The 26819-nt window shown below is 39.2% G+C and overlaps 3 protein-coding genes, 1 long non-coding RNA gene and 1 pseudogene across 6 annotated transcripts; 3 read left to right on the plus strand and 2 right to left on the minus strand.

The window, feature by feature from the left end:
* Nucleotides 1–721: 721 nt before the first annotated feature.
* On the plus strand, nt 722–1951 carry LOC114294548 (mitogen-activated protein kinase kinase kinase 20 pseudogene; annotated as a pseudogene).
* A 4301-nt stretch (nt 1952–6252) lies between these two features.
* Nucleotides 6253–6972, plus strand: LOC114311514 (mitogen-activated protein kinase kinase kinase 20). Its single transcript, XM_082895485.1, has 2 exons — nt 6253–6552; nt 6682–6972. Exons 1-2 carry the CDS (start codon nt 6253–6255, stop codon nt 6970–6972), a joined length of 591 nt encoding a protein of 196 aa, XP_082751611.1.
* An 810-nt stretch (nt 6973–7782) lies between these two features.
* LOC145802923 (uncharacterized) lies at nt 7783–8274 on the minus strand. Its single transcript, XR_014344701.1, has 2 exons — nt 8076–8274; nt 7783–7990 (listed from the first exon to the last, which is right to left on the minus strand). It is a non-coding gene; the product is annotated as an uncharacterized LOC145802923 (long non-coding RNA).
* Nucleotides 8275–9788: 1514 nt separating this feature from the next.
* Nucleotides 9789–13939, minus strand: LOC114311490 (AMP-dependent synthetase and ligase family protein). 3 transcript variants are annotated; one of them, XM_028257640.2, is made up of 6 exons: nt 12498–13939; nt 12006–12195; nt 10942–11087; nt 10640–10707; nt 10445–10547; nt 9789–10327 (listed from the first exon to the last, which is right to left on the minus strand). In XM_028257640.2, exons 1-6 carry the CDS (start codon nt 13587–13589, stop codon nt 10217–10219), a joined length of 1710 nt encoding a protein of 569 aa, XP_028113441.2. In that variant the 5' UTR covers nt 13590–13939; the 3' UTR covers nt 9789–10216. The 3 variants fall into 3 exon arrangements, with proteins under 3 accessions (XP_028113441.2, XP_082751893.1, XP_082751892.1); XM_082895767.1 differs by having other exon boundaries at nt 10942–11051; nt 12006–12198; nt 12498–13676; XM_082895766.1 differs by having other exon boundaries at nt 12006–12198; nt 12498–13673.
* A 5401-nt stretch (nt 13940–19340) lies between these two features.
* LOC145802922 (uncharacterized) lies at nt 19341–20968 on the plus strand. The gene is made up of 2 exons (XM_082895768.1): nt 19341–19861; nt 19940–20968. The coding sequence occupies exons 1-2, from the start codon at nt 19427–19429 to the stop codon at nt 20675–20677; spliced, it is 1173 nt and encodes a 390-aa protein (XP_082751894.1). The 5' UTR covers nt 19341–19426; the 3' UTR covers nt 20678–20968.
* Nucleotides 20969–26819: the final 5851 nt, after the last annotated feature.

Here is a 26819-nt window from a genome sequence, read left to right on the forward strand (position 1 = left end):
CAAACCTCGAGGGGTGTATATGTAATTTGTCCTAAATTTAATTTGAGCTCACAAATCATGCCCTGATCAAATATTCTCTCATACATCCTTAATAAGGGCCGGTAGTTAACATAATTTAGGAAACAGAGAAAGGGAAGAGTTGTTGGGGGATGTGGGGAATTTTAAAATGATCAAAATTATAAAATTAGACTGTTTTTTTTTTTCTTCAAACAATTTAAAATACAAATAAAATTATGAGTTATGATTATTATATCAATATAATTGTTTTAAAATTTTTATGAATAATTTATATAATTAAACAAAATAAATAATTCAAATTATTGAAATAGGTCACAAGAGCACATTATCTTATTTCAAATCATTGAAATAGGTCACATAACAACTACATCCATTTAGGAAATTTAAAAAAATAAATATAAAAAAAATAAAAAATAAAAAAACATGAGCACGTTATCTTAGATTTGATTTGGGCAATAAATAAATCATATCTTATTTAAAGAAATTCGTACGTTAACCCGGAACGTAGAGATCCAATCCTAACTTCAGAGAACGAAAACAAACATGTTTGCTTCCACACCAAGCAACTCAAAACCTTATAAATAGATTACTATAAACGTCACTTATCAGCAAATTCTAGAGTGAGTGAATGAGTAAGTGAGTTTCTTTGAGAGTGAAAGAGAGTTTTGCAGAGAGAGAGAGAGTGTTTTCTTGGAGTGTAATGATGTGGAGGAGAGGGAAAATACTGGGAAAGGGAGGTTCTGCAATGGTGTATGTGGCTGCAGTTGTTTTACCCACAAGAAGTAATGATCTACTACCTTCTCTCATGGCTGTCAAATCTGCCCCATTCTACAAGTCTCGCTGCCTTGCCAAGGAAGAAAGGTTGCTGAGTGACTTTGCAGATTGTCCTCACATTATCCGCTGTTTCGGGGAAGACCTTACGATCGAAGAAGATGGAGAGCAATGGTACAACATCTTGTTGGAGTACGCGGCTGGTGGCAGTTTGGCCGATCGTATTCAGAGTTTTGGCAGAGGATTGCCTGAGAGCGAAGTCAGGCGTTTCACAAAATCTCTACTTATGGGTCTCAGTTACATTCACAAGAAGGGTTATGTTCACTGTGATATCAAGCCTCATAATATATTGCTTGTGGAGGAAAATGATGACTTTTCAATGAGTTTGAACGGAAAGGAGAAAAGGGTTCAAGAAAGTACTGCAAAGATTGCTGATTTTGGGCTTGCAAAGAGGGCCGGAAAGAAACTGAAAGAAAAAGAAAACAAGCCGAGACTGAGGGGCACTGCTCTGTATATGGCCCCGGAATCGATTCTGCGTGAAGAATATGAACCGCATGTAGATATTTGGGCAGTCGGGTGCACAGTATTACAAATGCTGACTGGAAAAGAGCCTTGGAAGCGCAACAAAGGTACTGAAGTAGCCACTATTCTTTTTAGGATTGGATTTTCTGAAAAAGTGCCCGAAATTCCAAGTGGGTTGTCGAAGGAGGCTGAAGATTTTCTCAATAAGTGCTTGGTTAGGGATCCGAAGTCACGGTGGACTGCTGATATGCTCTTAGGGCATCCTTTTGTTTCGGCTGCAAATGAAAGTATCGAAGAGGAGAAAAACAGAGTTGTTGTTCTTCCCAAAGCAGCGAAACCAGTTCCTGATTCATCATTCCAGAGTTCATTCAGTCTTCCTAAACCCTACTTGCTCATGTCACGTTTAGCATCAGATGGGCTCGTATCACATAGTTGCGTGGCCACAAGGCACTCGGATGGTATTGATTCTGAAGACTTTGACGAATTTCATGCTTGTAAAAGGCAAAAAAGAATGGAGGAAGATGCAGAACAAGTGCTGTCTGGAACAAGTTATCGACTGGATGCATTGGGGCAGTATTGGGGTATCAAGAGGATTTCAGAGATAACAAACTCCAACATTGCCATTGAGATTTTCAATTAAGATTTTAATTAATAGCATGTTTGTTGTTGCTTCAAGTACTATGTTGTGGGTATGTCTCAAATTCACCAGACAATGCTTATGTACAGAGAGGTTGTAGTGAGAGGGAGGGCTCATTGTATTTCTCTACATTATTCATAGTGAAATTCCTCTGCCCTTTTCACCTGTGGACGTAAGCTATAGCTGAACCACATAAATCATTGTGTACTTCTGTTGTGTGTTTGTTCTGTTTTATAATTTCGAAGTTATGTCCAAGTGAGGCCAACACACAGCTTTTGAGAAGTACTCCCCTGCTGTCCCAGAAAAATCAAAACAAAGCAGGGGCCATAACCTCCAAATAACTAATAAAAATCTCAACTACCATTTTAATTAACTTAAAAACTAATAAACTAGCATACAAAATAAATCTCCCTTCCACAGTAAAAATGACAAGGCAACACCAAAACATTAGCTGCACCTTTTCACCAATATCCCAAAACAAAGAAACTTGATATCATGCCATGTTCTTTCGTGTTGAGCATTGCTTATATACACAACCTATCCTAACATCAACAATACTACAAAATGTCAAACTATTGAATAATGGCTAACCAAAAGAACAAAGGTTATCCCTCAAAACGAAATAATGCTCTCCATAATCTGCTAATAGCCTCTATACCAGCCTCAGTAATGTCTGTCAGCAGCTACTTTTGAGACAATACCTTTGTCTCTCATTGTGTCTAGTTCAATATTGAAAAAGAATATTCTTTCACTTCAGTGCCCTTGATATGATTTGTTGGTATCTTAAGTAAGCTCAATCTAAATGATGGAGTGAAACACGATATGAATATTTAGTCCTTACTAGTAGGAGAAAAAAATTTAGGCTCCACATAAACTTCTAAAGTTCTGCTTCACTTCCATAAGATCCATTCATAGATGCACATGTTTCGTTTAGATACTCTGACCTCAAGCATATGGCACAATTTACCAAAAACAACATAAATTAAAAAATAAAAAAAATTATCTGAATTGAATGGGTGCAATGCTCCACAAAGTTTCTATTTCAACTTATGTACATCATAAAGCTAGAAGCTTATGTTTGTCAAAAGGAACCTACTTCTTCTCTCAACATGTTTCTAACAAATTTTGTAGAGAGTCTAATGAAGGAAATAAATAAAAATTACCAATAACCACACAAAATACTAATTGAGAATAGCAAGTATATAAAGACTAATGACATGATAGATTTATTTTTAATTGTAATTTTTTCAAATTAGTGTCTAATTCAACTACGCTTAAACATATGAATACGACACAACAGATCATTTGGGCTCATGTGTTAATGTGAGAAATGTTATCACGTGAAGGAGTGGGCCGCAGATGTTAATTACGAGGAAATAAAATCAAGTTCAAAAGAAATATTAGAAATAGAAGCACAATTAGAGCAATAGTAACAATTAATTTCATGCAGAAAAATAAACCAGGTGCCACTTGAAATAGAAGCACAATTGGAGCAATAGTAACAATCAACTCATTTGCATTCACCAGTTGCATGCACTAAGGCCTTGTTTGGCAAGGGCTATTTTAGCCTATTTTAGGCTAAAATTCACAAAAAGACAAAATAGGTTAAAATAGTTAATAAGACAAAATGTCACATCAAATTCATAATCATTTCACTTTTTCTCTTATAAACATCACATCCAACTAAAAAAAATTCAACAATCTTCTCAAACACAAAAATTTTAGCCTACTAAAATAGTCAAAAACTAAAATAGCCAACTTCCCAAACAAGGCCTAAGTTGGTTTTTAAAAGCTCATTTGCACAAAGTTGGTTTTTTGCTTCTTCATAAGTCATGTTTTCATTTGATTCCGATTCATCAACCATCTAACGCTATAAAGCAGGTGCCACTTGAAACCCAACTTTAATGGTTTGTTTTCTTCTTCTTCAAAAACAAAAAGTAAACCTTTCATGGCATGTTTAGCAGGACTATCTGGAAGTTATCTGGAAGTAAATTCATGTAGTTGAAGTTTTACAATAACCTTCAGTTGAAAGCTTTTACAAAAGTTCATATACCATTTCTAAGGATATATAAAAATCAATTTCACAATCTACAGACAATTGAGCTAAATTTGAGCCAAAATTAGCTGTAATTTGTGTGTGTGATTTTTTTTTTTTTAATTAAATTCAAAACATCGAGAAAACAGTAAGGAATTGTAATACAAATTTCGAGCTTATGGGCCCTAGTCCATCCTATATATTTTAGGGTCAGGATGGGCTGTCGACTTTGGGCGTTTTGAATTGACACATAAAACCAATATGGGAAAGGATTAAATCATATTACAAACATTATATACACTAGTAATTCTAATCATTTCACTGTCAAATTGATTTGAGAAATGAAATCAGATTACAAAGACAAACTGAGATTAATACATCTTGTGATGAGTATTATCTACCTCCACTACAATACTTAAAACAGAAAAAAAAAAAAAAAAAAACCAAAAAAAAACCAAAAAAAAATCACTAAACTTCAAAGAAAGATAATACTGAGGGTTAGCGCCACAATTATACATCTTGGTAGAATTGAAATGATTGAAGATGGTTCTAACCTAACAAGACATCTAAACAAAATGTTTGATCAAAGCAGTAGAATACAATGAGACTAGTGTTGAAATGGTGACGAATAAACAACTAGGGGCAGGGGTTCGGTCAATCTTGCCATAAGCAAAGATTGCTTATTTCTCCTTATTATGGGACTTTGTTGTTTTGAATTTGTTTCTTCTCATTATGGATTCTTTCCTCTTTCTTGGTGCTTGGTATTGATTGTTCGGTTGATAGATTTGTGTTGGGGAACTATCATTGTCAAATTTGATGTAATTCTTTTCATAATGGTAAATAATCTTCTACCAATTGACCCAAAAAAAAATGGTGACAGATGTGAAAATTTTAGCAGCGTCCATCTTAAGAGGCAAGAATGGTATAAACATCTAAGATCACTTTACAAAAGACATATATGATATGGGCTGTAAGTTGAAATTTCACTATTTTTCATTAAGATTTTTGATTAATCCAAACCATTAACTCACATTAAATTTATATAATATTAAAATAGAATAATGTTTAAAAACTAAAAATAAATAAAACAATGTCACAAATTTTCTTTACAAACTGACGTGTTTTTTCATTAATACACATTATTATTCAATTACATGGTGATGAGACCGAACAAAAGTCAAAGCTTTATATCAATTTGCAAGCAATTGGTAATTATAGTATTTAATGATTTTATTATCCTTTTAATTCATATCAATTAGATATAAGGATGGGATTCTAGGAAAGAAATCTTATTACACTCGCAACTATAATCATTCCCTTGTTTGGTATCTCTTATAAGCTAGTTTTACAATTATAATTTTTTAATTTATTATCTCAAAATATTTAAAATAATTAATGAATCTGATTGGTGCAGCTTTTCATAATCTGTAAAAAAAAATTGAACCTGTTTGGTTAAATAAGTTGGCACATAACTTTTCTATTATAAAAATATCCAAAATGCCCTCAAAAATTAAAATTAAAATGAAGACAAAAGATAGAGCATTACTTTGTCCATTCTTATTAAAGATTTCAAGTAAGGTTAAAAACCTACTATAGCTTAAGAAAATTTGACTTTTTTATTTTGGCCAAATAAGTTGAAAAAGTCAAATAAACTATAATTTAAAATTGTCACCAAAGATCATTAATTAAATTTTTATAAGTTGACTTATAAAGCCGATAGAATGTTGGAAATAGAATTCCTAGTTGGTTGGTTGTCCTCGTTATCTTAGAATCTCAAGATTAGTGACATTGTTGTGTTAGAACTTTAGATTCATAGGGTTAAAGAATAAGTAGTTAATAGGATATATACAAGTCCAATCCTAATAAAACTAGGAGACTTGGGTGTAATAGAATAGCAAATAACCACCCAATACTTGTACACCAAGCAACACCGGAACATTATATATAGAAGAGATGGACATGTTTTCAAAGATCACCAAAAACAGCAAAAACAGTAATCAGCAAATTCTAGAGAGAGTGTGTTTCTTTGAGAGCGAGAAAAATCAGAAGAACAATGATTTGGACAAGAGGAAAGACACTGGGAAGTGGGGGTTCTTCAATGGTGTCTCTGGCTACAGTAGTTTCACCCACAACTAATGGTCTACCTTTTGTCATGGCTGTGAGATCTGCTCCCATCTAAGACTCTTACTTGCTTTGCAAGGAAAGAGAATTGCACAGCAAGTTTGAAGGCTGCCCTTATGTTCTCTACTGTTTTGGGGACGACAATACGATGGATGCTGAAGGAGAGCACTGGTGCAATATCTGGTTGGAGTATGCTGGTGGTGGTAGTTTGGCTGATCGTATTCAGAGTTTTGGCAGAGGATTGCCTGAGAGCAAAGTCAGACCATACGCAAAATCTGTACTTCTGGGTCTGAGTTACATTCACAAGAAGGGTTACGTTCACTGTGATATAAAGCCTCAGAATATATTGCTTGTGGACACAAACGATGACTTAGCAATGAGTGTGAGTGGAAATAGGAGGGTCAAAGAAAGTATTGCAAAGATTGCTGACCTTGGGCTTGCAAAGAAGGCTAGACAGAGGCAGAAAGGAAAAGGAAGACTCAGGGGCACTGCTCTGTATATGGCTCCGGACTTGATTCAGGATGAACAATATGATTCACATACTGATATTTGAGCACTAGGGTGCACGGTCTTACAGATGATGACATTGAAAGAACCATGGGAATATGGTCCAGATACGGAAAGAGAAGATATTTTATTGAGAATTGGATTTACAGAGGACGTGCCTGAAATTCCACGTGACCTCTCAAAAGAGGCACAAGATTTTATCAAGAAGTGCTTGGTTAGGGATCCAAAGTCTCTGTGGACTGCTGATATGCTCTTAGGCCATCCCTTTGTTTCAGTGGCAGATAGCGCCTTCACTAGAAGTATTGAAGACAAAAGAAACAGAGTTGTTCTTCCAAAAACAGCGAAAGCTGTTCTTAATTAATCATTCCAAGTTCATTGAATCTTCCTATACCTTACTTTCTCAAGTCATATTCAGCATCAAATGGACACGTTGTACCTAAAAGTTTCATGGCCACAAAGCACTCGGGTGATACTGTTTCTGAAGACTTCGGTGAATTTCCTGCTTACAAAAGTGCAGAAAAAATTGGAGGTAGATGTAGAACAAGGGCTATCTGGAACCAGTTTTCATCTGGATGCCTTGGTATGGCATTGGGCTATCCAGAGGATTTCTCAGTTTTCACCCTAACGTCACTGAAATTTTTTAGCTTTAGGCATAGTGGCTTTAATTCGACCAATGTGCCCCAAAACACTGATCAAATTTCCTTTTCTTGAGCTTCTTTGTTCCCTTATTTTTTCCTGACTTTAGGTAGTGTAGGCTGTCCTCCTAGCTTTGGATACAGGAAGAACGCTTGTATGTCCCTATCTCACACACAACAAAATGATTTTTCTGAAACTGAGCGAGGAATTGGAAATTAATAACAGATTGACTGCGAGCTCAAACACAATGAAAGCTATGATTTGATCAAATAATGAAATGGCTAATCAAACTAAGACAAACAGGAATAAAACAATGCTATGTTAAACGTCCGCAAGATATAGCTTCACAACATTTAAAGGGTTCATAATGATTTGGATTGATATTTGATACCCATAGACAAGAACAATATGTCATCTAATAACATGAAGAACTATGTAATGGATGAGTTCAGAATACTTTTCATCTAATCGCATAGATACAAGTTTACTAAACCAATAGAGAATAATACAATAAGTTTCATTACCCACTCCAATATAATCAAACACCAAAATGCTCCATATAACACAGTTTTTCAAAAAGTTCACATACCTTCAAAAGAAAGGGGCAATACCACCAATGATGGAACAAGAACAATGGAAGCCACCTCTGGATATACATGATTGCAAATGCCTTTTTCAAGACCTTAGCCAATTTTCCAGTACAATCATAAGCGAGGCAATCAAATATGCATTACAGCAAACACCTAATATGCACACAGAAAAAAAAAAAAAACCCCATTCAAACAAAAATTCAATGTTAAACAAAGGCATGGGAAAGTCTTTGCTCACACTTTGAAGGCTTGTGGAAGCAAAGTCATAGTGTGAATCCATGGATTTGGGCTGAATTCTCTGAGCAGAGTGAGTTTTACCCCATTTGCAGTGGGGGTTCGAGGAAGTTTCTCTGGCTATATAGCCTATACATATGAGATTTGAATGGAGATCTCTCTCTCTCTCCCTCCCTCTCCTCAATCAATATTCATCAGACAACATTGGCGGGAAGTTCAAAAGTTGCGGTTATATTAGTTAGCTATGGGGGCCTACCAAAAATATATAAATGATTGATTTTGTTAGGAAATGGGTCCTCTCCCTACTAATTTTTCGAGCAAGGATCCCCTAGAATTTTTTTTCCCTGTGCATTGTATAGTTGAGATTTAATGACAAGTCACATCAATTTTTTAGCATTAAATCTCAACCACACAATACACCACTTTAGGAAACTTTAAGAAAAAAATACTCTAGAGGATCCTTGTTGTAATCTTTCGTTATTCTTCATATTTTATTTTCTCAATATCACTCTAAATCTATAATGATTTGTAAATCGTAGGATAATAACCATCTATGTACAACATCAATTTTATTGAATATAAATAAATAGATAAACAAATGGTATTTTGTTTTATTAAATAGAAAGTGATAGTTAAATTTAAACTCATCACTGTTATTCATTTTAACATTATATATTTTTTAGTGATATTTGACAATTTTTTTTTTTTTTTTTTTTTGCACGACTCATCTTTATTTTTGAGTTTATGAGATGACCAATTAGAATTATTATTATGAACATAAAGTGAGGCTCACAAAATAAAATATAAAAAAATATGAAAAATAGTTGTATGGAGAGATGAAATTCCCATTTTGTTAAAGACCTTGCTTAAAATAATTATAGAGTTATAAACCAATTAACTGTGTTAAGTGAGGTAGTCATTTTTTAACATTTATCCAATCTATATGCACTAATTTATAAATTTTTCTATGTTTTGGAACTTTTTGTTGTATGAGTAATGATATGTAAATAAAAAATTTATATAAAATGATGTGATTTATTATAATCTTTCATTTTAAAACTAAACATGTGCATAGATGAGTTTATTTGTAAGAATAGCATCGTCACAGTTTTAATATAATGTTTCTGTATGAATATAATTTTTCTTACTGTATTTTTCATTTGTTTCCCATTGTGTGAGTTTTCTTCGTTTGGTTGTCGCTTCCACATCATGAGACTGGTTGTTAAATTGTGATTATTCTCGTTTAATTTTCATACAAAAATCTCTTTGATTGGTAATAAAAATAAAAATTAAGGGGTAAATATGAGTCAAATAGTAGACTTTTAAGCATAATTTGAATATTTTTTAAATTGAGCTCTAGTGTAGGGTAGTTACGTGTAAGCCCTAATAAATGGATTTATCGTCTAATAAATCATATGAAAAAAATTTGTCATATAAAAAAGTCACTACTTGTAAGTTTTAACGACAATTTATAAAAATCATGACAAAAAAAAATCAGTAATTGTCAATTTTTAACGACATATATAAAAAATTGTCACAAAAAAATTATTTTTAATGACAATTTTACCAAGACTTATTTTCAATATGACTTGATGAGAATTAAGTTCAACTATTAGGACCTATTGGTAATTTATCCTATAGTGTATCCATCGTAGCTGCACTCTTCTATTATCCCAAGTTATATGACCATTTCAGCAGAGAAAAATTTAGAAATACAGAAAGTTTCAAACGCAGAATGCACAGATGTGACACATGCATTCATATCTATAAATGTAAACATGTTTACAAGATGCGAACATTTTTTGCCTCACATATGCCTATTATGTATTTAGAACCTTCTGGGTTCCTTGCACTATTATTTTAGCAGAACTTGTCCCTCCATTTCAACCACAATATAATCAATTCTACAAATCTAAGCTCATTAGATTTTGACAAATATGCTGATCAGATAAGTACATATGGCAGCATAAACTTTTATAAGATATCATACATCATCAACACTACACACCCAAAAAAAAATTTGGCCCGTGATATCAATTGACAGAATGCCATCTAACTAAATGTGCTTATGCTTTGACCATCTGCAGTTTTTCCCTTTGTCAAATATAATCTACCAACTTGGAGCTGGGCCTGTCTGAATAGTTCTCACATTCTTGAAGTCAAGCTCCTCAGTTCCCTTCGGAGAATCTTTCCAGCCGCTGACTTCGGAATCGACTGTGTGAACATCACCTTCCTCACTTTCTTGTATGGTGCAACCTGCAACAAAGAACGTAAAACCATGAGCAAAGATAATGCCATCAGAGACAAATTGAGCTCGAGTCAACAATAAACATATAAAGAGCCATAAATGGCGTTGAACTCAATAAAAAGAACCTGTTTAGCAACATGGTCTATTACGGCTGCCTCAGAAAGAAGAACTCCAGGCTTCTTGACTACAAAAGCCATTGGGACCTCCCCCGTTTCTGCATCCTTGGCTCTGCAAAATATCAAACACAAAATGAAACATGAAGTCCTATAAAGAATAGCGTGGTAGGTCACAAAAATTATGAATAAAATGGTCACACTTACGCAGTTACTGCAGCATCAAGTATATCTGGATGGGAAACCAATACAGCCTCTAACTCGGCAGGAGCAATCTGCAAAAAGTAAATGTTGTCAATCAGAACCATACCCGTCTGCACTATTTCGCCAATAAATGAATAATTATTCAAGTCCTCTATTTCTGATACAAAAGAGAAAGGAAAAAAAAAAAAAAAAAAAAAATCTCAAGATTCGAGAACAATTCACTGGCTTCAAATTTGTATCATGTCAAATGGAGATTGGCATTTAAGATTGGTGAAGAAATAGATAGTAAGCGATGCAATATATACCTGAAAGCCCTTGTATTTGATGATCTCTTTCAACCGATCAAATATATGCAAGTACCCTTCTTCATCAAAATAAACAATGTCTCCTGTACGTAGCCAACCATCTTCATCAACTGTCATTGCGGTTGCCTCCTTATTATTCAAGTAACCTATCCAAATCAGGGCAAATTATCAAATCTAAAGTTTTAATTAAAGATTAGAATAATTTCAAAGGTAAAAAGAAAAGTAAAAAATAAAAACCATTGTAGTATGGCTTTCTGAAATTTTCATTTTCCAAATTTTTTTTTTTTTTTTTGGATGAGACCTGTTTGCAAGAATTATATTCCCGTCGTTGGGTGATAACAACTAGCACTCTTTTTGGTTTAAAGAAATGAGTTCAAGTATATACCCAACAACACTTTAGATTGATTAATTACTGTTATGCCATAGTAGTTACATACAACTTACAAGTGAAGCCAAACATTTACTAAGAGAGTGTTGGGAATGATCTAAATAAGTATACTTTTTAATTTTTTACGAAAAAATATATAAAAAAAATAGAGAGGTGATGTGACTCAAAAAAATTAAAAAAATTAAAATTAAAAAGTGTGCTAATATAGGGGATGCCAAATAGTGCCTAGAAGAGAACATGACAAAATAGAAGAATCAGTTTGATCATTTGTGTCAAACCATTCAATATCGGGTCAAGAACAAACAAAGACAAAACAAACAGATTTTAGCTTTTCATACATACTATGAAATGCGGAGCCAAATAGTGCCAAAAAGAGAACATGACAAAATAGGAGAATCAGTTTGATCATTTGTGTCCAACCATTCAATATCCAGAAGTGGGGGTCCAAGAACCAAAAAAGACAAAACAAACAGCTTTTAGCTTTTCATACATACTATGAAATGTGGAGGGATGTCTAGCTATACAATCTGAGAAGAAAAAATCCAAATTCCAAATGGCCATGAAGAGACAATTTATAGAATTAAGAATAAACTTGCAGAAAATTAGCAATTGTACTAAATTATTGGATTGAATTCCCCATATGGTAAGCAATAAAAATCCTCGAGAAACTAATTACCTTTCATAATAGCAGGTCCTCTTAACCAAAGTTCACCACTCCTTCCAGGAGGCAAGAATGAACCGGTAACCCAATCTACCACTCTAGCTTCCATGTTTGGAGCCAGAAGTCCTATTGAATAATAATTATGAAGCTTTTCAGAATTGAAGCCACGGGTTCCTACAGCTGTTGACTCAGTAAGGCCATAACCCTGCTGACAAACAAAATATTCCTAAGACTAAAGAAAAGAATAAAACACAAGATAAACATGCTCAAGGGTATAAACTTTTGTCTTGACATCAGGTTTCAAACATGATTGTAACTTTATTTTCTTCTTCTTCTTCTTCTTCCTTTTGTTTTTTTGGGTACACAAGCAGAGCTTAAGGAAAAAAAATTCCAACTAACATCACTGAAATAAGCATTAAGCAGTGTAGGCATCATATGGTTATATTTTTCAATGATTTTTCATGTAAATTAATAATTATAGACACCACTTATTAGAGTAAACAATACCTGAATGAAATCAACATGAGGGAGAATCTGAAGGAACTCCTCGATGCTTTTCCTGCTCAATGGAGCCGCGCCACATGAAACCTGTTTCAAACTCTTGCAAACACTTCCACCGACACTCTTAGCTCTGGCTGTCAGTGCTGTCAGCAACGGCGGCACAACAGGGAAGTGGGTGACCTTATACATATCAATAGCTTTCACCATTTCATTGGCATCAAACTTTCTCATCACAACAATTTTAGTACCCAATGATAACAACCCCATCACAAATAGTGAAAGGCCATAAATATGGAACATTGGCAAAACAGCTAAATACACATTTTCAGTACACATATACTCATATTGAGAAGCTTCAAACCCAACAAAAAGTTCAATCATTGCCACAAAATTCCTATGTGTTAACACAACCCCTTTGGAAGTACCCGTAGTGCCCGACGAATACATAATCGCCGCGGTGTCTTGATGATGAATCACAGGCCTTGGAACCCAATTGGGATTGCTTGAAATGAGCTTGTAAAAATCAGAACTACCAATCTGGGTAGAATCAGAGCCAATATTTTCTGGGACCCCAATCACAGGAATACCCAATGCATTAAGCTTTTCAACAGCATTGATGACAGTAAAGGCAAGAATTGTATTACAGTCAAGTGTTTGCTTTTTTATCTCAGAGAGACTACTGAGAGGATTCATGGTGGTTACAATTGCACCCAAGTAAAGAACACCAAAGAAAACAACAGGGAAGTAAATTGAATTGGGCAAGAGAATCAAAACCACATCACCTTGTGAAATACCCATTTGGTGGAGGCCAGAGGCCATTGATTTGACAAGTGGGTAGAGCTCAGAGTAAGAGATTGTGAACCCAGATGTGGAATCGATGAGAGCTGAGACACCATTGTGGGTTTTTGAGAAGATGAAGGAAACAACATCAAGAAATGCGTTTGTTGGGAGGTGAATAGGAGGGTGTTTGCTATGGTAAATTCCTGCTTGTGGTGAGTACCAGTGAGGTTGACCTTGTGGGTGTTTGACATCTGTAGTGTTCTCAATCTGGGTGGTGGTGGATTCGCCTTCCAGAGAGTTGTTATTAAAGAACGACATTGAAATTTTTGAGAGAGAGAGAGAGAGAGAGAGAGACGGAGCGCAATACTCGGGAGAAAGACCAGAAAACTGGGGCTCTCTATTGAGGCATACCAGTTTTATAAATTCTTCGATCCAAAACCGCCTTACTAAATTCTAGGGTATTTTTTTTAATGTCGTGATATTATGATTTTATAGTATAAAGAACATTAATTATTTTCATGATATCTAAGGTTCCTCAATATCAATTCAGAGAAATTTTAGTCCAGAAAAAATTCGATCCAGAGAAATTCTGGTTCAGAGAAATTCTGCGCAGAGAAATTCTGGTCCAGAGAAATTCTCTGAGTTGAAAATGTTGAGAATAGATTGATGACAATTCTAGGAAGGAAATGATTATGAAGGGCAAAGGCTGAATGCTTGAATGATGATAGGGACAATCAAGTAATCAAACCCAACAATCAAAGAGAGAGAGAGAGAGAGAGTATGTATAAGCAGTTCAATTTTGACAGTTGGAAGCAAGGCACTAATTCAAAGTTTCAAACACAAACACCTCCTTTCTTGGAGAATAGGCAAAATATGTCTTCTATCACCTTGGTAGCTGAGAAAGAGAATGCTAGAAAGGAATTTAAATTGGAGAACCAAAAATTCACAAAACTGTTCGAACCACAGAAACATGCAATTCTTCCCAAATCAGGTTGATTTGTCTTTTGGATCCTCCTCTCCAATCAGATCGTCGTAAGTAACAGGTACCTTCATTCTATCATGAATAGATGCCCGTTTCCTTTCAGCATCGGACTGCTCAAGTTGGTTTTGCACATAAGCTTTCGCCCACTTGCTCTCAGCAACAAGTTACAAAATTCTCTGGTTTGGTTGGACTGAATTTTCTCTAGGTTGTTGGATTGAATTTTCTTTGGGTTGAACCCAGAGAAATTTGAATTTTCTCTGGGTTGGACGTGTATATAAGAACCAGTTTGTGTGTATACTTTTAAAAAACACTTTTGTAAAATTCAAGGATTTATAACAGAGGAGGAATAGTAGGTATAGCATATCAATCAACATAAGAACTGCAAATTTACAAGAGGAATTGAAAGTTTCATGAACATGCATGATAACTAGCTATATCAATATTACCTCTCTAGAGAAATTTTGAAATTTCTCTGGATCCTTTGAATAAATTTTTAATGCAGTACCTAACCAATATAGCCACTATATACAGATGCAGTTGAAGTTCACCAATCCAGAGACACTAGTTAGTCGCAATCTCAGAAGCATGCAAGGAGGTTTTCACACAACAACAACCAAAAGACAGATAAATACATATATTTCTAGTTCAAAGCCCTTCAGGGTGGCTATAATCATCCATTACACTTCAAACAGCCGCAACTCAAGGAAATTGGCCATCTTCTCTATTCCCTCGGCTTCGGCATAGCCTTCTTCACAGTTTCTCTGGTTTGGTTGGTCTGAATTTTCTTTGGGTTGTTGGACTGAATTTTCTCTGGGTTGAACCCAGAGAAATTTGAATTTTCTCTGGGTTTGATGTGTATAAAAGAACCAGTTTGTGTGTATCAGAATAATCAGAGGGAGCAGGATTGACTATAGAGGTGAGTAACCTAGACTCCAATGAATTGGATGAATAACCCCCTTTCCGATTCAGGTCTGAAAAAGTAGAATCCCGAGCAATGGAAACAACAGTATTCTGAGGAGGAGTCCCTCCAAGCACAAATGGAAGCATGTGATATCGCACAATCCCCTAATCTAGAAAGCAGATCCTTTGACAAACTACATATTTCTGAAGGTGCAATTGTTGGCAATGCCCCTGACAACTCTAGAGAGGAAAAGGCCGATAGTATTCCCCATTATGGGAAGAATCTGACACTTGAAACACTCTTTGGGTCTACTTTCATGAAGGAGCTGCAATCAGCCGAAGCACCAGTTTCTATCCAAAGGGGCTCGGTTGGTTCTGTAGGAATCGATATTTCAGAACAGTAACGGCTACCTTTTGGAATCATGGATGATACTCTCTTCCCAACTTCCATAGTTGACGAGGGAGACGAGCTGCGAAGAGAGAGAGTTAAGTTCGTCGCAGGATTTGGAGTTGAGGAAGGAGAGCAACTGGTCAAGGGTTGGGGATTTGGAGCCAATGGTGATCAAGCTCAGGACAACGTGGATGGAGAGGGGATGGGGTGAGGGACCTTAGACTACAAAAGAACACATTGTGGACCTAATCCATTACTTAAAGTTGGATAGGGACCTTAGACCAATTTTTCCTAAATTCTAATGTATAAAAAAAAAAATTAAAAAGAAAGGAAAAAAAGAGTAAATTTAATCAAAACCCCTCTATTTGATCCTTATTTGATGAAAATAACAGCTTAATCTATTTTTGCTTCATAAACTTCTTAAAGAGAGAACATATAATTGCGTAAAGATAAAGTGAAATATTTTTTTTTCCTTGGACAATAATATCAGAGTAACATATTACTGTAACCAGTGTAACATGTTACTGTCAAATAGAGTAACATGTTATTGTTATTGCTTACATCAATTTTGACGTAATAATTTTGTTTATAAAAGAATTTCGTAGTCAACATGGATCTTATTTGATAGATCTTGATGAGAGATTCTAAAAATATTAATTTTATTAAAAATCGACATTTACATCAAAAGTTATATTATTTTAAAGTTTAATATTTTGATAATAATTATATATGTTGGACTTTTAAAGAAATTTTTTTTGTACTTGTCTTTAATACATTGAAATTTTAATACGATGGAATTTTGACCAAATCTCTTATAAAAATATCATAAAAAGTTATTATGAACTAATTTAAAGGTGATTATATAATATATAATAAGGTATAATAAATTAATTTAATATATAATAAAACATAATAAATTAATTTAATGATAGAGAATTTTTATGAAGGATTTTCATGATTTTTTTTTTATGATATTGTACGGGGAGGAAATAATTCTCCTCGTATAATCCTGTTGACCAAGTCCACGCTCCTCCGTACGACGTCGCTTTGTCACCTGAAAACACAAACGTGAGCTAGCCGGCGGGTGTGTGCCGGAAACCTCTCCGATGCCTAAGTCAGAAAACTTGACAAATAGACAAAGCTCTAAGTTCTCAAAAAGATTGTGTTCAATTACCTCCTCCAAGGTGATGCTTGTGAGCTTTTATAAGTTTCATATGGCACAATCCTAGTAGGACTTGTATTTCTCCATACAGAGTCCTCCTAGGATTCAATCTCTTAAGGATAATGCTTATCCTTTTACACCCTCCCCCACTGCTCAAACCAAGTGGGATGGTTTTCTTTACGGCCGAACTTCCTTTCGACCGAAGTAAACTTGGCTATATCGAGTCACAGAAGGCCGAACTATCCTTAGCTCGGTCCTCTCCTCCAAATCTTTACTTCGGCTGCCCTGTTCAACCTTGATGCGCTTAGATCAGACTTCCAAGTAACAAGTTCTGACCGACCTAACCATTGTAAGTCACGACCGGACTAACTCTGAGATCGGCCTAACTGTGAGTTGCCTCCAGACCGGAGTAGTTTTACTCTTTCTTGGGCCGAAGTAACTTTGTCTTCCCAAGGCCGGAGTAGCTTTACATCCATGAGCCGAAGTAACATTTACTTCTCCCAGCCGGAGTAACATTGCTCTCTGGGCCGGAGTATCCTTTACGGCCTTCTTACTTAGTCCTTCGCGTTTTGGGCCTCAAAGCCCAACTTGCAGCTCGGCCCAATTTTTCCCAAAAATTACCCTCTCAATTGCCCCTTAATTCCATCTGCATAGCATGATTGGGATTACCAGTCCACTGGCCGAGCTAGTGTCGTTTTAAGCTTTTCCAGCCGAGCTAAAAAATACTTTAGCCTCTCCAGCCGAGCTAAAAACTCTCGAGTTTTAAGCCGAGCTAATTTTACTCCTGGCCATGTTTTGTCCGGTCAAAAACGTCTCTTCAATCATAATGTCTGTAACGCTTCCCATTCTTATGACACGTGGCATGTTTTGGTTGGCTAAGGACGGCTGTCACGCCGTCTTTCGTACTTCGTGAAATTTGAACAGTCCCGCCTAAATTTTGGGCTTTCTAACAAAATCAATCCCTGAGGCTAGGGTCCCCTCACTTTTGCCATTTCTCCATCTTCTCTCTCTGTGTTCTTGCTGCTTGTGCTCTTTCTTTACTGCGACAGTCTTCATCTTCAGTCCTTCCTTATTTAATTCTGGTAAGCAAATCCATTTTCCCTTCATGTTTTTGCTTTTACATTCGTTTTGTGCAACTGTATATCTAGTTTTCGTATGCTTTTGCGAAACATTTCTTCCATTTATCTGCTCTGCTTTTGTACTTTCTATGAAGAAACCAGTAGAACTTGTATGTGTATGAACTATTTTGTAGGAATCTTAGATCCAAAATCACCTAGCAACCGGACTAGAAAACTGTTTGTGTTATGTATGTGGATAGATTCTGAACATAACCGAACTAGAACTTGTAGGAATATCAGTAGTTTCTTCTGACCCACTCTAGCCAAGATAAGATCACCGAACAAGCTTGCTCATACCGAACTCGGTACTTCGGTCTATAACCGAGCTAAGATTTTGGGGCCAAGCCGGCTTTCTTAGTTCTCAAACCGAACTCAGAAAGCCGCCCCTGAGAGCTCAACCGAAGTAATTATACTGTAACCGTTTTAGGCCTTGGGACTAAACCAGCTTTCTTAGTTTCTTAGACCGAACTCAGGAAAGCTGCCCCTAGACGTTAAACCGGTCTAAACTGCTCAAAAACCGAGCTAAGAAACCTTCTGATGAGCCAAGGTAGAACCAGCCAACTAAGCCGAAGTAGGATTTGTATATCTTGCTTATAATTTTGTAGCGCGGTCCAACGATCTGTGCTTAACCCCTTTGCTTTCTACTTTGCAGACTTAGGTTGCCCAGGCCCTCCTGCGTGTGCTCAACCGAGCTTACTGAGCCAAATTTTTGTACCGAAATAACTTATCCGTAATTTATACAACAAATGGGTAAGTATAGATATTTAGTCGAAACCCCTGGTGGCATGGCCGAATTCAGGCAGGACTACCAGATTCCTGATGATGTTCAACTGGAGTTGGCCAAGAAAGATGCTACTCCCTGGGACAATGAAGGCTTCGTCCCTTTCACCCTTCAATCAATAATTGAAACCGGACTACGGTTTCCTGTCCAACCGCTAATCTGCGAATTCCTTAGGCAGACTAGGCTATGTCCCACCCAACTATCCACCAACACATATCGTATTATAATGGGGATAGCCGCATTAAACCACCAAACCGGACTGAATCTTGGTCTGGCCGAAATATTCCATCAGTATTCCATCGGTTCAAAGAATGCTGGGTGGGTATATTACCTTAGAATTCGCCTCCGCCGAGAGAAGATAATTAAGCATACTCCGGACAAAGATCTCAATGATGATGATTTCTTTTGGGTCTCTGGGAACTTTGAGGATTTTCAAGCTCAAATTCCTGGCCGACCTATAAATTGGAAAATGGGAGAGCCTGGTAATTTTACTTCGGTCTTCTGCTTTGTATGTTATCTCGGTTGCTTAATCTGCTAGCCGAACTAACACTTGTCTTTTTTTTTTTTTTTTTTTTTTTTTTTTTTTTTTTGCAGATTTCGCCCATCTCCACTCCTTGTATAGCTATCCTAACCTCGGCGTTTTGCGAGCCGCATTTCGGGTTAAAGAAAGAGATTGGGCCAAGCTTCTAAATTTCGAACCGACCTACCGTTACGGCGGTCGACGGAAGGCAAAAGTAACCGATTTTCTTCTCGAGGAAGCACCGGAGCCGGACCCCACTTTGCCCGAGATAAGACTTGTTCCATTAACCGCTGAGGAAGAAATGGCAAAGAAGAGCAGAGTCAGGGCCCTTCTAACTTCAACAACTAGAGCCGAAGTAACACCAACTACTGAGGTGCAGCCTGCCGTCGTGGCCCTTCCTTCACAACGGCCCTCTTCGTCTCGCCCTTCAAAACGCGCCCGATCTACGTCAGCCGAACAACAACTTGTTGACGAAGTCGAAACCGTCCCCCAAAGTCCTCAACCTGCCTCCCAACCTGAACAAACTGACCGAGCCCGATCTCCGAAGTGGGCTCCGCCTTTGATCTTCAATGACCGAAACATCAAAGTCACTGATTCGGTCGTGGGTGAAAAAGACCACCAACTGGCCTTTAACCTGGCCAAAAGTGTGTGCCTCCCTAAGGACATGGAGCACCACTTGAAGCAACTGAATACCGAAATGAAATCAATTCGGTCTGTTTCCAAGTCCATGGTCTTGGTAAGTAGCTGTCTGCTTTTTCCTGTCTAAATTTTTCCAACTCTTACTTCGGTTCTAAAGGTATCTTTGCTTTGCCAGGCCTTGCAAAAGAACAATGTCACTTACCGGAAAGTCCAAGAGCTCCGCAAAACCACAAGGCAGGCGATGGCGGAAGCCGAAGCAAGGTCGGCCGAACTACAACAAGCCGAAAAGAGAATGGCCGAGCTGGAAGCGGAGAACGGCCGTCTTGCCGATCTAGTTAATTCGGCGGAAGCGGAGAAGCAGAAAGCTGCCATTGTTATGAAGGACAAGTATTTGCGGGAGTTGTTGAAGCTAGAGAAGAGAAAGGACGCCGAAATGAGCGAACTGAAAAAGAATATGGAGGCGGTCGACAAGGGGGGGTACAAGCGAGGTTTCAAGGAGGCCGAGGAGGCCTACGTCAAGCAATGCGATGCCGCCAAGGAGCTTTTCTTCAAGTGCGGCTGGAGGGCGGCTGTGGAGAAGCTCGGTCATGATCAACAGACCGAGGTCTTCAACCCTCCAGAGTACTTTATACCGAAGTCCCTTGCGGGGTACGCGGATGCCATGCAGCAGCAATTCCTTGAAGGTTCAGATACTGACGAAGATTCTGCTTCTGGGGGTACTCCAGTTGAAAACGTGGATCAGACAGATCGGCCGGAGTCCAGAGTGGAAGATCTGGCTATTGAACAGCCGAATGAAACTGTGGCTCCGGTCGATGCCACCGTTGTGACTGAAGGAGTGCTGCCGCCAGAGACCGGTCTTCCAGTAGATGCCGATGCGGTTTTCGATGCTGAAATTGATGAACTTTTCTCTTAGTTTTTTACTTTTTCTTCTTTGTAACCGAACTAAGCCCCCTTGTAATGACTTCTGTTTGAATAAAAATTTCACTTCTCTTATTCCGGTTATTGTGTGTATGCTTGGGTTTGTAATGTCTTCTATTACTCCAAGTGCTATTTCGGTTTTTGGTTGGTTAAACTATACTTACCAGCCAACCACTCCTTAGCCGATATAATTACTTCGGCTGAGGAGTACAGTGTTGGTTCGTTTCAGCCAACCACTCTTCAGCCATACACTTACTTCGGCTGAAGAGCAACAGGTGTTGGTTTATTCCAGCCAACCACTCTTCAGCCTTACACTTACTTCGGCTGAAGAGTAACAAGAGTTGGTTTGCTAACCACTCTTCAGCCTTGCACTTACTTCGGCTGAAGAGTTACGGGTGTTGGTTTATTCCAGCCAACCACTCTTCAGCCTTGCACTTACTTCGGCTGAAGAGTTACAGGTGTTTGGTTTATTCCAGTCAACCACTCTTCAGCCTTGCACTTACTTCGGCTGAAGAGTAACAAGAGTTGGTTTGTTCCAGCCAACCACTCTTCAGCCTAACACTTACTTCGGCTGAAGAGTTACGGGTGTTGGTTTATTCCAGCCAACCACTCTTCAGCCTTGCACTTACTTCGGCTGAAGAGTTACAGGTGTTGATTTATTCCAGCCAACCACTCTTCAGCCTTGCATTTACTTCGGCTGAAGAGTAACAAGAGTTGGTTTGTTCCAGCCAACCACTCTTCAGCCTAACACTTACTTTCTCTGAAGAGTTACGGGTGTTGGTTTATTCCAGCCAACCACTCTTCAGCCTTGCACTTACTTCGGCTGAAGAGTTACAGGTGTTGGTTTATTCCAGCCAACTATTTGAAGTTAGTTTTTCCAGCTAACTTAGAATAGAATGCTCGCAAAAAACTTAGTCTCTAAAGCTAACTTTTACAAAGAATAATTTGTGCTAAAAAGAATTGCTCATTTTATTGAAGGAAGAAAAAATTACACATGTTTGAAAAAGAAAAGCTAAAAGTAAAATAACTTGAGATTGGCCGTATTCCATGGCCTAGGGATTGCCTTGCCATCCTTGTCTTCTAGGTGGTATGCCCCTTTGCCGGCTAACCCAACCACCTTATAAGGACCTTCCCAATTTGGGCCTAACTTGCCGTCTCCTGGGACCAAGGTGTTTCCCATTACTTTGCGTAATACCCAATCGCCAATTTTGAATTGTCTTGGATGAACCTTTTTGCTGTATTTTTTGATTAATTCTCGTTGGTATGCGGCGATGTGGACCAACGCTCTTTCTCTTCTTTCTTCTGCAAGGTTGAGTTCTAAGGCTATGGCTTCTTCATTTAAGTCTGGATCAAAATTTTCGCTTCGAATTGTGGGGAGGCCAACTTCTAGTGGGATCACCGCTTCCATTCCATATGCTAAGGAGAATGGTGTTTCTCCTGTTGATCGTCGAGGCGTGGTGCGGTAGGCCCATAAAACATGAGGAAGTTCATCTGCCCACTTGCCTTTTGCCTTCTCTAGCCTTTTCTTAAGTCCATCCAAGACGACTTTATTTGATGCTTCTGCTTGCCCGTTTGCTTGGGGATATGCCGGTGTGGAATTGTAGAACTCTATCTTGTACTCTTCACAAAAGCTTCTAAAGATCCTGCCGTCGAACTGAGTTCCATTGTCTGAGATCAGTGCTTTTGGTATGCCAAACCGAGTGATAATATTCTGCCAAACAAACTTCTTCACATCCTTCTCTTTGATTGACGCCAGTGCTTCTGCTTCCACCCATTTTGTGAAGTAGTCTGTTGCTGCGAGAAAGAATTTTCTGCCTCCGGGTGCTGTTGGAAGTGGTCCTACTATGTCTAAGCCCCACATTGCGAAAGGCCATGGGCTAGTTAAAGGTAGGAGTTCTCTTGCTGGTTGATGTATTTGGTGTGCGAATTTCTGGCATTTTTCACACTTCTTCACATATTTTTCTGAGTCTGCTTGCATATACGGCCACCAATATCCTTGCGAAATAGCCCTGTAGGCGAGCGACCTTCCCCCTTGATGACTTCCACATACCCCTTCATGTATTTCGAATAGGAAGGCTTCTACTTTGCTGGGATGAACGCACTTGAGGTAAGGCCCAGAGAATGACTTCTTGTATAATGCCAAAGATGGAGATAGCCAAAATCGCTGCGACTTTGCCCTTATTTTGTTGGCTTCTTTTTTCTCTGCTGGTAGGATGCCGTCTTTTAGGAACAGGATGATGGGATCCATCCATGAAGGGCCTAATTCAGTGCAATATACTTCTTCTGCTTCGGGGTCTTCTATACTTGGTCTTGGTAAGAAGTCGATGAGTACTGGATGAGGGATCGATGTATCTGCCATTGAGGCCAGGCCTGCTAGCTCGTCCGCTCGGCTGTTTTCCTCCCTGCCAATTTGTTCTATCCTTACCACATCAAAATTCTTGATCTCTGTTCTGACTAACTCTTGGTACTTGGCCATTCTGTCGTCCTTTGCTTCGTATTCGCCCGAAATTTGGTTTACTACCAGCAGAGAGTCACTGTATACCATTAGTTCGGCTGCTTTCATGAAGTGTGCTGACTTGAGTCCTGCGATAAGCGCCTCATACTCTGCTTCATTGTTGGATGCTGGGAAGCCAAGGTTGATTGCTTGCTCTATAACCAGGCCGTCTGGAGAGATGAGGACTATGCCAAGCCCTGCACCATGTCGGTTGGATGCTCCATCCACAAAGAGCTTCCACATCTCTCCAACAAATAGTTTCCAGCATGTGGAAGGGTCAGACGATGCCGTGGGGTTAAGGATGGTGTTTTCTTCAAAGTCCATATTGGCTGTCTGCCCTTCGTCCTCTGTTTGAACTGCTGGTGAGCCTTTGTTTGGCTCCTCCTTGTCGTTCTTAATGTGGTCTGCCTTTGTGCTTGATGGACTACCTTCCACTAGGGGTTGCGCTATTCCGGCGTCAACTTCCGTCTCTAGTTCGGTCGATGGACTACCTTTCACTAGGGGTTGCGTTATTCCGGCGTCAACTCCCGTCCCTAGTTCGGTTGAGTTAGTCAGGTCGACTGGACAGATATGATGACTTCCAGGAGTAAACTCTGCGACGAAGTCTGCCAAAGATTGAGCTTTTATTGCGGTCTTTGGTTGGAACTTGATATCGAATTGTCCCAACTCTACTGCCCATTTCAAAATTCGCCCACTGAAGTTCGCCCTTTCAAACAGAGCTTTTAATGGAAAGGCCGTAAGGACGACTATGGTGTGGGCATGAAAGTAGTGTGCCAATTTCCTGGATGCCATCATTAATGCTAATGCTAGTTTCTCCAATGGTAAGTACCTTGTTTCGGCTCCCAACAATGTCTTGCTGACATAAAAGATGGGCAAGTGTTGTATTCCTTCTGCACGAACCAACACTGCGCTGACTGCGTGTTGAGAGACTGCTAGGTACAAAAAGAGTTCTTCACCAGGTACTGGAGTAACAAGTAGTGGTGGGGAAGACATGTATTCCTTTAAGCTTTCCAGAGCTCGGTCGCATTCTTCATCCCACTCAAACTTGGCCTTTAAAGCTTGGAAGAACGGTCGTAGCCTGTCCGACGATCTGCTTATGAACCGGTTGAGTGCAGCCGCCATACCAGTAAGATGCTGCACTTCTTTAACTGAGTTTGGTCTCTCCAACTCCTGGATCGCTTTGATCTGAGAGGGGTCGGCTTCTATACCTCGGTTGGTCACCAGGAAGCCCAAGAATTTGCCAGATCCAACTCCGAATGCGCATTTGGACGCATTGAGGCGTAGCTTGTGTTTCTTCAGGATCTGGAACATCTCGCCTAAGTCTTTCAGATGGTCATTCTCATCCTTGCTTTTGACCACCATGTCGTCGATGTACGCCTCCATTGTTCTGCCTAACAATGGTTCAAACATCTTGGTGACCATCCTTTGGAATGTCGCCCCTGCGTTCTTTAGGCCAAAGGGCATGACCTTGTAGCAATATAACCCCCTTGGTGTTGTGAAGGATGTGACCTCCTGGTCTGGTTCATGCATGGCGATCTGGTGGTAGCCTCTGTATGCATCCAAAAAGCTAAGTCGGTTATGTCCTGCCGTTAAGTCCACCAGTTGATCTATCCTTGGTAGAGGGAAGCTATCTTTTGGGCACGCTTTGTTGACTGTTTTGTAGTCGACGCAGACACGCCATTTACCATTCTTTTTTGGCACTACGACGGTGTTGGAGATCCATTTTGGGTAGTGCACTTCCCTTATCGCTCCTGCCTCCAGCAGGTTGCCTACCTCTTCTGCCACTATTTCGGCGTGGTGGAGTGTCGATCTGCGCGTGCGTTGAATGACTGGTCTGGCGGAAGGGTGGACATTGAGTTGGTGACTGATGAAGTTTGGATCAATGCCTGGCATGTCGTAAGGTGTCCAGGCAAACACTTCGATATTGGAAGTCAAGAATTCCATGACCTCTAATCTCTCAGCGCTGGACAATGCTGAGCCAAGCAGGAAGAACTTATCCGGGTTCTTCTCATCTATTTTTACCTCCACCAAGTCTTCCACCGCTTTCTGATTAGCTTCTTTGCCGACGTCAGCGAATAGTTCATTACTCTCTGGTTCTTCCACCGAATGAACGTATCCTTTGGCAGCTCGGCTTCCATTTGCTGTGGCGAAGCACTGCTTTGACATGATCTGATCGCCATAGACTTCTTCAATTATACCGGCGTCATTGGGGAACCGCATTACCTGATGGTATGATGACGCCACCGAACGCATGGCATGCAGCCATGTTCTGCCTAGGATGATGTTGTAGGTGGAGGGGACCTTCAATACCCAGAACTCCACCTATTTTGATACACTTCCAGCTCTGACTGGAAGGATTATTTTGCCGACAGGCCACTCTGGCATGGAGTTGAATCCAATCAGGGGAGAAACTGCAGGTGCCAAGTCTTTGTCTTGCAATTTTAGTTGTTTGAATGTGTCGTAATACATGATCTCACATGAACTACCCTGGTCAATCAGAATCCGCTTGACGTCAAAATCCTTGACTCGGAGAGTGACAACCAGGGCATCATTATGGGGGCAGTAAATTCGTTCCAAGTCCTTATCCGAAAAGGACATGACGTTTGTTGCCTCTGTCCTCCCCTTCTTGATGGCGGGTTGGGAACTTAATACTTCCCTAAAGTGTTCAGCCTTCTTGATTGAACCTCTAAGCTCGCATACGCGCTCAGGTTCAAAAACTCCATGAATTACATTGATAATGCCTTGTGGTGGTGCGTCGTTTGGCATTCTGTTGGGTTGGTCATGATCTTGGGGGGCCGGTTGCGCTCCTCCTTCAATGTATTCGTCCAAGTGGCCTGCTGCCACCAATTCTTCTAAATGCTGTCTTAGGGGCGTGCAATTCTCAGTTCGGTGCCCCTTTTCTTTGTGGAAGGTGCACCGTGATCTGTCGTCGTAATTCTTCTGAGCCTCCCCAAGCTTGGCTGGCCACTTGACAAAAGGCTCATCCTTGATTTCGCTCAGAATCCGATATATTGGTTTTTTGAACACCGTGGTTATGGCAGTGCGAATTCTTAGCCATCTTTTGTCTGGGTCTTCTCCGTTATCTCGTCTGCCACGTCCGTTTTTGTTACTTCGGTCCACCGTATTAACCTTTGCTGAGGTTTTCTTTTCTGGTACCGTGGCCGCACTTGTTTTGGCTTTGGAACGTGCGTCATCTTCTTCTACCCTGATGTGCTGATGCACTCTCTCCATCAGGGCTTCCATGGTGAGGGGTGGCGTCATGGTAATTGAATCCCTTAGTCGGCTCCCTACTGGTAGGCCTCTTTTATATTGTGCAATGGCTAGATTGGTGGGGCAGTCTCCAATCTGGTTGAATGTCTCCCAGTAGCGACTGTTGTAAGATCTGAGGGTTTCTTTCTCACCCATGTCGATGGAGAGTAGCTGGTCTATCTCCACCGGTGTTTTAGTATTTGTCCGAAACCTTGTTACGAACGCTTCTGCCAATTGGGCCCAGGAGGCTATGCTGCCCTCTGGGAGTTTTTCGAACCAAGTCAAGCCTAAGTCGCCCAGACTTGATGGGAAGAGTATGCACATTAGGGCCTCGTTTCGCCTGTACACAGCCATGACTTGGCGAAAGTGGCTCAGGTGAGAATACGGATCCGTC

Source organism: Camellia sinensis, chromosome 11 (assembly GCF_055761805.1).
Source record: "Camellia sinensis isolate YWXY chromosome 11, ASM5576180v1, whole genome shotgun sequence".
Taxonomy (NCBI): Eukaryota; Viridiplantae; Streptophyta; class Magnoliopsida; order Ericales; family Theaceae; genus Camellia; species Camellia sinensis.

What these genes read in the sequence shown, in the direction of transcription:
- LOC114311514 (XM_082895485.1), top strand. Translation starts at nt 6,253, where the DNA reads ATGGATGCTGAAGGAGAGCACTGGTGCAATATCTGGTTGGAGTATGCT. An exon ending in ACCTTGGGCTTGCAAAGAAG is followed by an intron (nt 6,553 to 6,681) that starts GCTAGACAGAGG and finishes ACGGTCTTACAG; the next exon opens with ATGATGACATTGAAAGAACC.
- LOC145802922 (XM_082895768.1), top strand. Translation starts at nt 19,427, where the DNA reads ATGGCAAAGAAGAGCAGAGTCAGGGCCCTTCTAACTTCAACAACTAGA. An exon ending in TTTCCAAGTCCATGGTCTTG is followed by an intron (nt 19,862 to 19,939) that starts GTAAGTAGCTGT and finishes TTGCTTTGCCAG; the next exon opens with GCCTTGCAAAAGAACAATGT.
- LOC114311490 (XM_082895766.1), bottom strand. Translation starts at nt 13,589, where the DNA reads ATGTCGTTCTTTAATAACAACTCTCTGGAAGGCGAATCCACCACCACC. An exon ending in CTCATGTTGATTTCATTCAG is followed by an intron (nt 12,199 to 12,497) that starts GTATTGTTTACT and finishes TTTGTTTGTCAG; the next exon opens with CAGGGTTATGGCCTTACTGA. An exon ending in CTTGATGCTGCAGTAACTGC is followed by an intron (nt 10,548 to 10,639) that starts GTAAGTGTGACC and finishes GATATTTTGCAG; the next exon opens with AGCCAAGGATGCAGAAACGG.